The 13834-nt window shown below is 48.4% G+C and overlaps 3 protein-coding genes across 3 annotated transcripts; 1 reads left to right on the top strand and 2 right to left on the bottom strand.

The window, feature by feature from the left end:
* Positions 1-2445: 2445 nt before the first annotated feature.
* LACBIDRAFT_301943 (uncharacterized protein) lies at positions 2446-3191 on the bottom strand. The gene is made up of 3 exons (XM_001873672.1): positions 3173-3191; positions 3030-3114; positions 2446-2976 (listed from the first exon to the last, which is right to left on the bottom strand). The coding sequence occupies exons 1-3, from the start codon at positions 3174-3176 to the stop codon at positions 2814-2816; spliced, it is 252 nt and encodes an 83-aa protein (XP_001873707.1). The 5' UTR covers positions 3177-3191; the 3' UTR covers positions 2446-2813.
* Positions 3192-3927: 736 nt separating this feature from the next.
* Positions 3928-11809, top strand: LACBIDRAFT_321373 (uncharacterized protein; the record flags this gene model as incomplete). The annotated part of the gene is made up of 15 exons (XM_001874323.1): positions 3928-4073; positions 4129-4179; positions 4438-6291; positions 7165-7213; positions 7325-7381; positions 7512-7541; positions 8036-8897; positions 8975-8992; positions 9402-9902; positions 9932-9994; positions 10145-10154; positions 10320-10423; positions 10572-10618; positions 10850-11450; positions 11793-11809. The coding sequence occupies 15 exons, from the start codon at positions 3928-3930 to the stop codon at positions 11807-11809; spliced, it is 4410 nt and encodes a 1469-aa protein (XP_001874358.1).
* Positions 11810-12218: 409 nt separating this feature from the next.
* Positions 12219-13825, bottom strand: LACBIDRAFT_321372 (uncharacterized protein; the record flags this gene model as incomplete). The annotated part of the gene is made up of 10 exons (XM_001873671.1): positions 12219-12344; positions 12407-12515; positions 12573-12597; positions 12663-12698; positions 12901-12939; positions 12969-13024; positions 13072-13334; positions 13388-13529; positions 13583-13596; positions 13655-13825. 10 exons carry the CDS (start codon positions 13823-13825, stop codon positions 12219-12221), a joined length of 981 nt encoding a protein of 326 aa, XP_001873706.1.
* Between the last annotated feature and the right edge of the window lie 9 nt (positions 13826-13834).

The following is a 13834-nucleotide window of genomic DNA, read 5'->3' as shown; positions in this document are numbered from 1 at the left end:
TGGTGTTGTGGGGGAAGTGCACAATGTCCTTCAACGGGCTCATTTTTCGGCACTGAAAAAGGTGATTATTACGATAAGGGTGGAAGCTAGTAAATTGCGGGGAAAGGGAAGAGAATCATCTAAATTGGAAACTTTGTCGAACTTGGTTTTTGTTTTGAACGTAAGAGCTTGATATTTTCATTTTGAAAAGCACTTGGGACATTTATTAAATAGCCAAATTAATTAGACGCTGCTTTAGTCCTGTTTTTACCGCGCCCCCAAAACCGCGTCAGAAAATGCTTATGTAAAGTGCGGACTTTGAAACCGCGTCGCGTCAATATTGAGACGCCCTCAGAACTCTCGACGCGTTTAAACCTTTGTAACACCATCTACCACCACAAATTCCATTCGTATTAGATGACAACCTCAACCTCAACGGATAACAATGTTCAAATTGTCAGATCCTTCAAGAAATTAGAACCAATCCGTGAAATACCCGAAACTCCGGCGTTTATCACACCCTTCCTGCCATCTCCATCGAGTTCTCTTCTTGCGACATTTCGAAATGACTAACATGGGTCGTCACTACACCTTTATTTTTTGGCTCTCCATTCAACAATCTTGGCTCCCTTGGTGGATCTTTGAGCCAACCTCAACTCATCCAACTTCCGCAAAGCGACGCGCAGAAGCTTGTGGAGAGGGCGAAGAAAACTCGAGTGACGATGACAATGGCTTTGAGGACTACGGAGCTCTTTCTGATGGTAATAACGGTGTCGACGAAGAAGATTATACATATAATTTGGAGTAGCATAACACTGTCTAAAGTAGGCAATGATTATTACTTTCTTTTCGATCCCCTCAGACCTCCAGTCTCTTTTCCACTACCCAAATGATCCTTCTACAACAGCATTTCGCGGCTGCGGTACTGCGGACCATAGTCTCGAAGGACTTCGGCAACACTGAGCTGAGTGGCTCTAGGAGCTCGTCGTCGCCGCATTGTGGTGTTCGTCGTATCTTCAAGAGCTTGGCGCCTTCGGTCTGAGAATTCATCGAGTTGTTGTTTGGGAAGTTCGTGAACCGTTTCTTCAGGACCCGGGTCGGATAAGATTGGGCCAACGTCAAGCCAACGTCGTCATCGTCGAGAGCTCTTGCGGCCTGCCTTTTTCGCGTTGCTTGGCTAGATTACGTCCTCGTGCAGAATTTTGTTGAAGTGTGATCGTGTATTAGAGTAGAAATGCATGAGTTATCACGTTGAGAGCAAACGGCAACGACACAATATTGACGCGACGCGGTTTCAAAGTCCGCACTTTACATAAGCATTTTCTGACGCGGTTCGGAGGGCGTGGTAAATAACAGACTTCATATATCGTGAACCAAGGTACGACTTCACATATATCGAAGTCTGTCTAGGAGAGACTAACGCTGCTTAGGAGCTGAGGAAAATGCGACTTGCAGATATATATATTAGCAGATTGGCAGAGGTTCATCCTCTTCATCCTAGTCGACAATCAACAATTGAAATGTCAGACAGGAATCATTCCAGAAAATCGCGAAATCTCTTCGTTCATCCTGAGCTGCAGAACACGACAGAACCTGACAGAACCCCCTGCACAATGAGCCTCGTGATTCAGGGAATTTTAGATATTGATGATGGACGTTGATGACCTCTTTGAGAAGCGGGCGGGCGAAGTAAATATATGGACTGTGGGTGGCATATTACTCGATGTTTAGGCAACTTCCGATGAGTGCCTTAACCTTGGAGAATCGATCTTGTTGATGACCAAAGTGGGGAAATAAATGTGGGACGCGAATGAATAAATTCATACCATTGGGGCCTGGTCCTGACCATAAATACCTCACACGTCTGGGTATTTATTCTAGGGAGCGGACAAGCCCTTATTGGTGCCTATATAAAAGGTTATGGTCACCTAGCTCAGTAAATTCATACCATTGGGGCCTGGTCCTGACCATAAATACCTCACACGTCTGGGTATTTATTCTAGGGAGCGGACAAGCCCTTATTGGTGCCGTTATGGTCGCCTAGCTCAAGCTGGGTCGGTGATATTGATAGGTTATTTGTATCACGGATCAGCGTGTGGATATCGATGAAATTTTGTGGGGTACTAGTAGGTTATTACTATTGATGGTTCAGAGCCAGAGCCGGACATTGCGAGTGAATCTATTGGTGGATAATTTCTCCGAAGAGAGTACTAGTCCTGAGTCTAGAATTATGCGTCACCTGCTCATCAGAATCTTCTGTCTCCAGTCCCAATCCAGTCCTCGTTCCTATATCCTCAGTGGAATCTTCCATCTCTCGCGTTTGTTACGAGAATTATCTAATGCGATGGGTGATAACTGAGCAGATATATCATTGTGGGATCGACGGCAGGACCCAGGTGGGTGGATGATTCCGGGGAGGTACGAGTGGAAATTACCAGTATATTCTACTCAATTCCAGGAGAACAAAATTTTCCAAGAGACGTTTAATGAACGACGATTGAACCTTGGTTAAACAAAATTCGCTACGGATACCATGCAGCCGTAGGATTGAAGGAGAAGGGGATGGATAAATCTAGCAATCCGTCGGAGCGGGGATTGCGGCGAGAGGAACAAGTTGAATTTGGCCGTGTATGGATATCGATGATTCCATAGCCAGCGCGATACTTATCGATGTTTATGGATCCAACGGATTTGGTGAAGTGATTATGGATGGTTCCAGCGTGATTGAGATGCGTATGGATCCAGCGAGATGCGTAGCTTTGGGTGGATTCCGGGGAGGTAGATGCCTGAGCTTTTTCTTTCTTGTAAGCAAGGAGAAGGAGGATTAAGCTACGTCACTGCTTCTTCCGGGCAGGATCGGGTATGGTTGACTTGACTGCGCAGCTAAATGCGCAGACTCGTGAGTCGTCGGATGGACGGTTGAGGAGAGGACCTCCGATCGGCGAGAAAATCCGAGTGTTTTTTATCAGCTTAGGATGCCAAGTAGTGATATTGTTGCTGTAGGCCAGTGATGAGCGCTGGTTGGAGCTGCCAGATGCTTAACGACAAACCTGACAGTGAAATCGATGTAGTGGCGTTTGGGTTTGAGTATGTGAGGTACATACACACATGTTTGCCAAGTGGCGTACGTAGGACCTGTGGTGGGCATGAGCTTTAGGTTAACGTTGATTGGATGTCGAACTTAATGGCGCACTCATTCTGTCAGATAACAAACAGCCTGACCGTGGAAGACAAGTCTGTCAAGATTTAGATTGCCACGCGGAAAAGGGAAAAGGCAGGGTGCACGGAGGTATGTGTCCCGGAATGCGGCGAAGAGCCCAAAAAGAATTGTCCAGAACGAGTTATGAACAGTATGATTCAGAAGAGGTCGAGTACATAGTAGAGAAGCGAAGAAGCATCTAGAAGATGATGGAACAAAGGAGGATGCATACTCACATGATGAATTGAAGCATCTCTTTGCGATGAAGAACATTGCTTGAGGAGAAAAAAAAACTGGGGGGTGTGTAGCGGGGAAGGGTCGTCGTGGTTGCCGTGGCATCGCCAGGACCTGGGAACTTGGAAGTGATCTGCTGGCAAAGGGTCGTCCTCCAGTGTATATATAAGAAGAGACGCAAGGAAGAAAGAAGGATAACTTCTGCACACCGAAGCATACCGAAGCTTCAGCAGTCCAAAGACACCGACATTTAAGCGCCGTTCTTCGAGCAGGTACCGATCGGCGCGGAGGAGCAATTACCTATTTTTACCGGATAAAGCGGGGTTGTGGGAATATTCGGTTCAGGGTCCAGTTTGTTCCTTTTTTATCCACCCTTCTTCTCTGCAACGACCACCACCTCTCCGCCTCGCCCCCCGTCCACATCGTTCGTTTGCTCGCTCAGCGACGGTGAGATACCCTGAACGCCTATACACGCTACACGCGCCACCTACGTTGGATACATTCAAGGAAGGAAGATGTTGAAGCGGATGTCTTTGAGGGGGAAGAAGAAACGCGACGGGAAGACGACGTCGAGGACAGAGCGTGGCGATGAGCAGTGTAGAGTGGACGTCGAGCGTCCTTCTGGCCATTTGCCTACGTTGTTTCGGCGGAAATCGTCGAAGTGAGTGTTTCACGCCGTTTCTAGGATCCGAGGTGACGAGTACATTCCCTCTTAGATTCTTCTCGTCGTTTATCGACGCTGTGAAATCCTCGAGTACATCCCCTGAGTGAGTCCTCCTCCTCCTCCTCTTCCTCATCGTTGCTTTTCCTCCCCGATACCAATTTCAAATTCCATTTTCCCCCCATCACATTCACTTTCTTGGTACCCCTGGGCAAGATCATCTGACTCATTCAATTTATTTCCTTGCCCCAATAATCCAGGGCTTTACTGGGCTTTATCATTCCATTTTTCCACTGGACATTTCGTGTTACTTTGTTCTCATGCTCTCAGGCTTGGCAAAGAACTAACCAAAGTTTTGCCATAGGACCCCTCCCACCCCCTCGCGCGTATCGCTCAGTGCGAAGCACTACGCCTCCTCTCTACCACAGGAACTGATTCTTCTCATTATTCGATACGCCACCCTCCCCTGTCCTCACTCCCCCTTTTTCTCCTACCTCTCCTCATCCACCTCCTCCCGCATCCCCGTATCGTTCCTGACCTTTCCAGATCATCTCCACCACCTCCCGTCTTACCAAACTTCCCTATCATACAAAGCGTCCCTAGCACTCGTGTGTCGTGCGTGGACTCCGAGCGCCCTCGAGGTGCTGTACCACTCCATATGGATCTTTCGCGCCAAGTTGGCGAGGAAACTTGCACAATCTCTTCTGGACAGCCAAAGCCAGGCAGGAAGCTATATTCGGGCTCTGCATATTGAGACGAGCGTTATGGAACGTGCCCATCCCGCGGATATGGCGGTTATCGTCGGCTGTGCGAAGGGGTTGGAGGTTTATCAGGATGTTAGGAGTATACGCCGCGCCGGAATGCGTTTTCTTGTTCTTGATGCTCCTCCTATAACCGCTACCTCCTCCTCGTCGTCTTCATTGCCCCCACGAGGTCTCCTAGATGGAGATAAGGGCACGGAAGATATGCTTTCCCTCCTCCCACCAACCCTCCGTCGACTCAGCTGGACGAACTACGAACACGACGAACGGGACTACAAACACGGAATCCGATTTTACAACGCCGTCGTTGGTCCACAACTCGAGCGCGCCGCGGCGGGCTTGGAGTTCCTCGAACTCAGCCTATCCGCCGGACCAGGCCCCATCTCACATATGCTTACGGAGTTGAACTTGGGATTAACCAGTACTACTATCAGCACAACCTGTCCCTTATCAACGATACCCTACACATCCACCTCTTCCCCGCCCCTCCTCCTCCCCGCACTGCTCTCTTTGAAAGTGACGCTGGACAACGCCACCTTTTCTGTCCTTTCGACATGGGCCATGCCCGCCTTGCAGAATCTCTCCGTCCTCAGCGCGGATTTCTCGTACACCGGCGAAGGGTTCGCTGCGTTCTTCGAAGTGCACGGGGATAAGCTCCGACAACTTGAACTGGGCCATTCGACGGGGGCGATTGAAGATTTCTGGTTGACCGCTCCTCGGACTGCCAGCAGTGTGCCTCCTCTTTCCACTGGCGGAGGAGGGATCGGCCAGTTCCCTTTGGCGGAATGGTGTCCGAACTTGGAAGAATTCATCTGTTCAGCAGATGCAGAGTGGAATTGGCAATCACCCGACTGGATCGCTCCGCACGTGTTGTTGCCTACCCACCCGGGGTTAAAGTTTATTGGAGTGAGGGATATGGAGAAGAGGATACGGGATGATTTGGAAGCTGCTGAGGGACGGAGGTTGTGGGATGATGGGGAGGAGCAGGAGCAGCAGGAAGAAGATCCGCTGTTTATGCTTTTGCAGCAGTTTGGGAGTTTGTTGAGGAGTGAGGCGTTTCCTTCGCTTTTGTATGTGAGGGATATGAGTGGGGTTAGTGGGTTTATGAGGAGGGTTGGGAGGGTTCCGGCGATGGCTTCTTCTTCGCTTTTGTCGATGGACTCTGATGCCCCCTCTACGCATCAATTATCAACGTCAGCGTCGACGTCTTCAATGTCAATATGGCGCCCCACCAACTTCCTCCCGCGGACCAGACCTACCTCTTCCTCCTCTTCTTCCAAAGCGAAAAAGGCGGAAAGGATGCGGTTGATGAAGGAAGAGAGGGACGGGAGGCGCGTGTTGAAGTTTTGGAAGAATGTTTTGGAAAGGTGTAAGGAGCGCGGGGTTTGGTTGGAGGATTGGGAGGGTGTTAGTGTTACGCTTGGGGATTTGAGGAGGGCTGAGGGGGGTGCTGCGGTGTGAGTTGGTTTGTGTTTGCCACCACCACCGCCGCCGCCGTCTCTTTGTGGTGTTTTCATTGTCACTCCCTCGGCTGTTCGCCGTCACCACCCTCTCCCCGTCATCGTCGTTATGGAGGGCTGATGGGGGTGGAGTTGGCTTGTGTTCGCCTCCATCACCGCCTCTTCCTGGTGTCCCTCCTCGGCTATTCGTCGTCACTACTCTATCCCCGTCATCGCATTATCGATTCGTCGCTCGATTGGATGGATGATAGTGTCGAGCACCCATCCACCCTCATCCTCGACCTCTTTTCACTTTCTCACTTCTCGTCGTTTCATCATCGCTTTCCAAATTGCTCTCGAACTTGTTCTCCTCATTCTCTTTTTTTCGCCTCTTTCCCTCCTCCTCCCTCTCCCTCTCTCAATCTCTCTCAGTCTCTCTCTCTCGCTTGGATTCAAGGGTCTTCCAGGACGGACAACATCCACATTCACATGCACAAAACACAAGTTATACATCCTACGAGCTCCGTCTTTTTTTCGAGTTTTGAGGTACATCATTCATCATCGGCAATCCCATCCCGTCCCATCATCCATATCCATATCCATATGTTTATACCTTTACATCGACATCGTGCATATAACCACCACCTCCAACATCGTCATTTGTATACCACATCCACCCACCAACCCACACATGGCCAACCAACCCCTTAAAGTTTTGCGGTTCTTCAAGTTTTTCTTGTGTATATTCCTGTCTTTTTGTTTACCTGTCCTATACCTACCGTGATTTTTTGGATACTTGCGCTTTCTCGGGTTACATTTACAAATCCTCATCGTCAGCGAACGTAGATATTTTGACTACATATTTTTTTTTTTCAAATTTTTGATTGATAGAGAATGGGTTATCGAATGCATTGGTTACATTTGGACAAGCAGCCATTTCGTAGGCGTCGCCATCCTGCTTCCCGCTTGTTGCCTACTACATAGGAATCCATACATTCCCAGCAAGCACCTACCACACGTACACTGGGCCTGAAGCTCCACAACTCAACAGCTTGAAGTGGAGCGTTTTGACATCTGGTATCAAATTGCTCGCGTCAAGTTGTGTCGGGTGGGCATAGGTTTAGCTAGTTCACATACTAATCCAATTTTCTCTCTATCATAGGAAGAAAACGAAGTTTTTGGATGCAACAAGGGAGCTCTGATCAAAGAAAATTATTCAAATAAGAAACGCGACACAGTACACATCCAAAAAATACGTGACTAACCCGGTGAGTTTGTGAAAAGAAAATCGGTTGTAAAAGAGCAAAAAAACCACGTCCTAGAGATATTGCACCACCCCTTCAATCAGCTTTTTTTACCGCCTAGCATACCCATAATCTTGCTCATAGAATCATCGCCCGCCTCTTAAATTAACATTTCGCAATTTTGAGAATTGATGTTTTCGGGATTCACATTCGGTTCATTATTCTACAAGTGGCCACAATTTGGCCACAATTATGGAGGTACATTTGTTCTAATTATTTATTGGGCCCTGTTGCAAGTGTGAGCATCAACTTTGCCGTGTATCTCAGGCCTTGGAACCCCAAGATTCCAAAAGCTTCTCGAGATGTTCAAACGCCTTCCGTAGATCGGTACTTTTTAATGATAGATAATACGCTATCTTACATAATCTTTTTTTCTCTTTCTTTCGTACCACCATCACCGTCATCGTTGGACACACTTCCAAGCTTGGAAGACCACGGAAAGCACTTCAAGAATACAGATAAAAAAGCCCATACCCTTTAACTCGGTTGCAATGAGTCCAACTCTTACCACATCTGTCAGCACAAAACAGCCACGCATGGCGACCACCCAGATGAATTCACCATATGCATCCAATCTCCACACCAATTATACCCCTACTGAGTCAGAAATTCTCCAAATCAAGGAGTTTTTGGCCGAACCCCTTGAACGTTTATCTAGCCTCGACGCTGAGATAGAAAGGGTGCAATCGATTCTCGACGATCTACATCACGAGCGTCGTGCTCTGAGTGATGAGATCGAGGCTCATCGAGCACTGATCTCTCCTATTCGCCAACTCCCGCTCGACGTGCTCGGGGAGATCTTCGTCCATTGTCTCCCTGACGGTTGCAATGCCGTCATGAGCCCTCAGGAGGCTCCGATTCTGCTGGGTCGCGTCTGTAGCGCGTGGAGGTCCATCGCACTATCAACCCCGCGGCTTTGGGCGAGCCTTCACATACCGACACCTATACAGATCACTGAAACTGGGCAAGTTCCTGCTCAGCCAGATCCTGCATTCACTGCCAAGATGGAGAAGCGCTGCGAGGGGGCAGGGGAATGGATCAGCCGTTCAGGAGCGAGCCCTATCTCCATCTCCGTCTGCACTCCAACGCACGTGTATCATCATGCATCGGAAACCTCGAACCTGAATACTTTTGAGGTTGCAATAGCGCAGATACTCGCTTCCAGCCGCCGATGGAAAAAAGTCGATTTTAGGGCAACGGAAGAGTCATTTACCCGTCTCCAACAGCTCGCGGAAGATGATGTACCGCTGCTGGAATCTCTCGTCATCGCTAGTGGGTCTCTAACAACAAATGGGTGGGATCCGCCCGCTTCAAATCCTGGTGGGCGCTGGACGGAATTTTCGGGTCTTCTGTCAGCTAGGAAATTGCGGAAGCTTTCCTTATCATATCTTAAACAGGACCTCCTCTCATTGCCAGTGCGTTGGTCGCAGCTAACCCACCTCAATTTGGACCTCGACGGCTCAGCCCAATACAGAGGGAACTTGATGGGTCTCAGTTATAGCGATGTTATCAAAGTGTTGAGGAGATGCCCACTCCTGGTGAGCTGTGGCTTGAGTCTGGAATGCGCAAGGTTTGACATCGTCCAACAACCCGATCATGAAGTGCACCTAACCGAATACACCCTGACTCTCCCCCTTCTGGAGAACCTTTTTCTCAACCTCAGCGGCAGGTGGGACGAGTGTCATTTGAAGCATCTCGATCTCCCTAGACTCCGTCATCTTGAGATTAAATTTCAGGAAATGTTCTCTGGCAGTCATGCGAGTCGGCCCTCATGGGTAGACTTCCTTTCGCGTAATGGTGACTCTGTGAAACAATTGTGTATAGATATCCCTTCATTGACTCGGGATGAACTTATTGGTTTCCTTGAATCCGTGCCACTCCTCATCCACCTCCGTATCAGCAATTTGTCCAGTTCTTCCTCTCTCGATGATGAAGTCATTGATCGCCTCACTCCTTCCGGCGAAAATTCCGATTGTTTGTGCCCTATGCTTGAAGAATTTCAATGCAATGAGGGCAATTGCGCGAGTTTTTCCGAAGCGAAATTGTTGTCTTTGGTTCAAAAGCGGAGTGATTCTGAAAAGGTTGGAGTGCTGGAACGGGTAGACGTCGCTTTGGACCGCCGCAAGCCAAAGAACGTCGAGGAATTTCTTGGTGCGCTGGTCACTGGGGCTGGGATGATAGTTTCTCAGCGGTGGGCTGGCGCCTACATTTCCCCCGATTATAACAACACCAAGCTATCTACCGTTGTGGATATCATATACGCAGCGCGGGTTGAAGATTGTTTTTCTCCTTGGGCTGGTCAGTACCTGGTGTGGGCCCCTTCAGGTTCGACGCATTTTAATTTTAACTTTTAGTTTTATTTACCGAATATAACCGCACACTGGCATCAGTGAATCACGAGGTGGTTAAGATCAAAAGTAAATGTAAAGAACAAATTCCAACATTTCCCGTCTACAGGAAATATTTCCCTCGTCTAAACACGGCCTCTTGCCAGTCTACCAACAAAGGTATCCATTCATGACAACAAGCCGGGCCAAAATTAGTATTCTGACATCGAATGTACATAGTTGGTACATAGTCAGTGAGTTCACGTCTACCATCTCATTCTTACATTCACATCTTGTCATATCACTGCCGACAATCAATCATTCCTTTCTTCGTGCCGATTACCGATTTATGCAATACAAAAATACACGTACTTGGGCGCTACATTTGAACAACATTTGAATGCCGCTGATTCAGTACAACTTCAATGGTTGGTCGAATGAAAACTCAAAACATCCGTGATTACGGAGGTCCTGTTGAGGTCCTAGTCATGATCAAGCTTACACAGTTGGGATCGCCAGGTGAGCAAGTCGCCAAATTGAAGCGGCGTCGGCCAATTTAGGGCTTCAATGTTTGTTTTGAGGGCATCAGCCAAATAGGACCTGAATAATTCTCAACCACCCCTTGACCACCCCGACAACACACCGGAGAACGAACTTCGCCGTACAGGTACCATTTCGTCCGCTATCCACGAGGGGAGGGCAAGCACAGCCCGTGTAAGTGTTTCGCATGTTTCGGAAACACGAAGGCGTCAGTCGGAATACAAGAGTACCTTTATCAGGGTATCAATGAGTTGTGCCAAACTCGTTGGCTTCACATGAACGGCGCCGGCACCAGCAGTGTGATCTAAAGTACTTCAAAGTTACAGGTGAATTGCTTTATTTGGCTCCTCGATGTCCTCTCATCTCCCTTCCTCTAGGGCATCTCTATCCTTTCTCCCTTCTCAGCCCTCACCTCTCACGTTTCCACCGATATACGCTGATCCTGATATCGACAGGCCACCTCATGTGCCGGTTCCATACCCACCAGTCGACGAAAAGTCCCACTACACAAAAATGGGTCGTGATGTTTTGCAGTATCCTCCAGAAGTCAGGTTGCGCTACCCACCAGGTATCAGGCGCTCTCTTGGCGTGGAGTGCACAACACCTTCGTGGGTTCAACCTCGGCGCCCTGATTGGGTGAATCCCCGTCCTCCCTCATGGGCGGAAACGCAAGCAGAGAAAGACGATGGTTTCTTGCTAACGGTTCGACGTTCAAGAAGGCGTCCAAAATCGACAAGATGCGGAACTCTCCCCCCTCTCGAAGCTCGTGCTCGATTTTTGGCAGGAGCCTCTCCTTTGTTCGTTGAGTCGGGGTCACGGTTGAGGAACGGATCGGATATACTTCTGGCTCCACGCCTTCGAACCGTGTCCAGCATGCAAGGCACGATCGGTCACGAACATACTGAATATATCATATCGAAGGGACCGACACGAAGTACGCAGTTGGAAGACAGTCATGAGGTGGAACAGGACAGTCCCTTCTGTGATTTTTCGCGGTTGATGCAGGGTGCGTATATCTCACTAAGGTATTCTGTGATCTGGTGTTAACCTCCTTCGCCATGCAGCTTTGAAGTCTCAGTTTTGCGAAAGGCCCAAAAGTGGGTCTGCACCACCACCACTGGTGATGACAGTGCACTTTCCGCATGATAAACATTCAGACCGTTATCATCACACACTGTCAGAGTTGTGGCAGTAGTAACGTTTGGCTGCTTCGGCGCAACACTTGTTACAAACGAAGACGAAAGAGAACTTAGCTTATTTATCATCCCTTATTCGACAAATTTAAATGGACAGATCTCGGGTAGATATTTATTTATGCTCTTTTTACTTGCTTTTCACCGTCGAATAGTTCTACACGGTATATGAATTACTAGCCAGAAACTGACACATAATTAGAAGTCGTAGCGAGCGCGCGCTAGACGCTAGATATCACAGTTGGCAGGCCGAAATATGAAGTTAAATTTGTGGCCACCAAGGAACGGAAGGCATTTTATGGGTAGAAATGAAAGTACAATAGAGGTATATGTGAGGCAAGTAGTAATAACTATTGTTTACTAGATAGTGGAATCGAGACGAAAATACCGTGAGGAGGAGCGGAACGATAATGTATAAATACAGTTGTATGGGCGGCTTCATCATGATCATAATAAAGAGCAGACGACGGAATATGTAGCTGTGTGGGTGAAGCCCAGAGTTCTACCGTTTATGGGAGAGGAGATAAGCTCGCGTCGGGCTTTGCGGGCCAGTTTGATAGTCCTGTGATTGACCAAAGCGCTCAGCACGATACGAAGCGGGTAGGAGGCCACCAGAGTAGACTGACCCAACAAACGCCGGTGTCGTCCGTGTCACGATGCGTCTCAATGACGGATGTCATCTCAACGGAGATCACCTGGCTGGCAAACTAAAAGGCAGACAGAGGATAAGCAACGCGCGTAAAAATTGACTGTGGAAACAAGGACAGACCGTTGGGCTAACATGGTTTCGTTGCAGGCTATGGGTCACTGATTTTGACGGAATCTCTCGCGAGGAGTAATTGACGACTGCGTTTCGAAGTTCTCGACGTTCATTTAATCTGAATGAAATAAGCGGTTACGCATGTAGCCCACTGAAAACCTATCAAACGGCGTACGCTGAAAGAAGGGAATTGGAGTAAACTGTCAGATCCGCGGTTATTAGATTGGCACAACTGCAATAGGACGAACCAAAAAAAAAAACGTACGCTTCGCAAGGAACGTGTAAATGGCCATCCATATAACTATGGGAAGGTTTGAATAGGTCAAACAGCAAGAGAAACGTGAAGCGCACAATTCTGAGGCATTTTTAAAAACTGGACTTTCAAAATTAGTCACAAAGGAAATACGACGACGAGAAAACGCACGCAGACGAGAACAGCAACCGCTGCAATACTGGGCCCCTCTCTCAGACATCAACTTAATCGCTTAAAATGAAGGTCTCACCTAGTGAACAGACCAGACCCTGATACGCAGCACCGTCAGCTATACGTCCCTTCAGAGGTTACACTCACTAATTGTGAAGGCTACGAGGCGGTCGATTACCCGAGATACCCTTGGATTGGACATTCTGGAGCTGATTTTAGAGGAATAACAGACAGACGTGCAGGGACGTACTTTGTCAAAGCGTCCTGTCGCCGGTACAGCAAGAAATAAAGCATGGCCAATGCTATTGCTACGTCCAATGCTGCTCCGGCGGACAAAAGCAGGGTAATTAACCACGTCCAATTCGCTCTAAATGCTTCCACAGACGTGTTGACTGCCTGGGTTCCTAGGAAAGCGCTGCCGATGCATCGAAAGACTGAGATGACCGCACAGGTGAGGCCAACATAGTTGAATGGTTGGGGAAAGAGTCTCCATAATCGAAGTGAGAAGAAGCACTGAGAAGTGATGGATTCTAATCATGAAATTCATCAAAGGCGTCAGCACGCACCTGAACGAGAGTTGTGATGACTCCCCCGACAATAAGCGCCGATCCTAGACCTGGAAAGGTGAGCACTCCACCACGGGGGGTGCTGACTGTTAGCTGGTACAACTCGTATGAAATCGCCGTTGTATGGGCAAGTTCTAGAAACCTAGATACCATCGCTCAACAATTCTGGTTCAGGATGACCGTGAAATGACGCACCACATGGTAGCCACCTTCGTGAAACGATTATCAGGACGCAAAATTCAATAGACAATACATTGGAGCACTCACCAAGTATCGAAATAAACGTCGGTCGTCTGGGAAGTTTTGATAGTAATGATAGGTTTGGACGCTAATGATGCCAAATAGGAAAAGAGAAAGCGAAATCCCGATTTGAAGCGCCCCAGATGTGCTGTGCAGAGAAACACGGTGCACGCTGGGCAGTTGAGCGGCCGCAGACATGACGAAGGT

This window comes from Laccaria bicolor, genomic scaffold (assembly GCF_000143565.1).
Source record: "Laccaria bicolor S238N-H82 LACBIscaffold_1 genomic scaffold, whole genome shotgun sequence".
NCBI lineage: Eukaryota > Fungi > Basidiomycota > Agaricomycetes > Agaricales > Hydnangiaceae > Laccaria > Laccaria bicolor.
This window is presented reverse-complemented; position numbering and strand designations above follow the sequence as displayed.

Bases quoted from the DNA above. Each gene is read 5' to 3' on its own strand.
- LACBIDRAFT_301943 (XM_001873672.1), bottom strand. The intron at 2,977-3,029 runs GTTTGTCGTTAA...ACTGGCCTACAG, and splicing joins TACATCGATTTCACTGTCAG to CAACAATATCACTACTTGGC.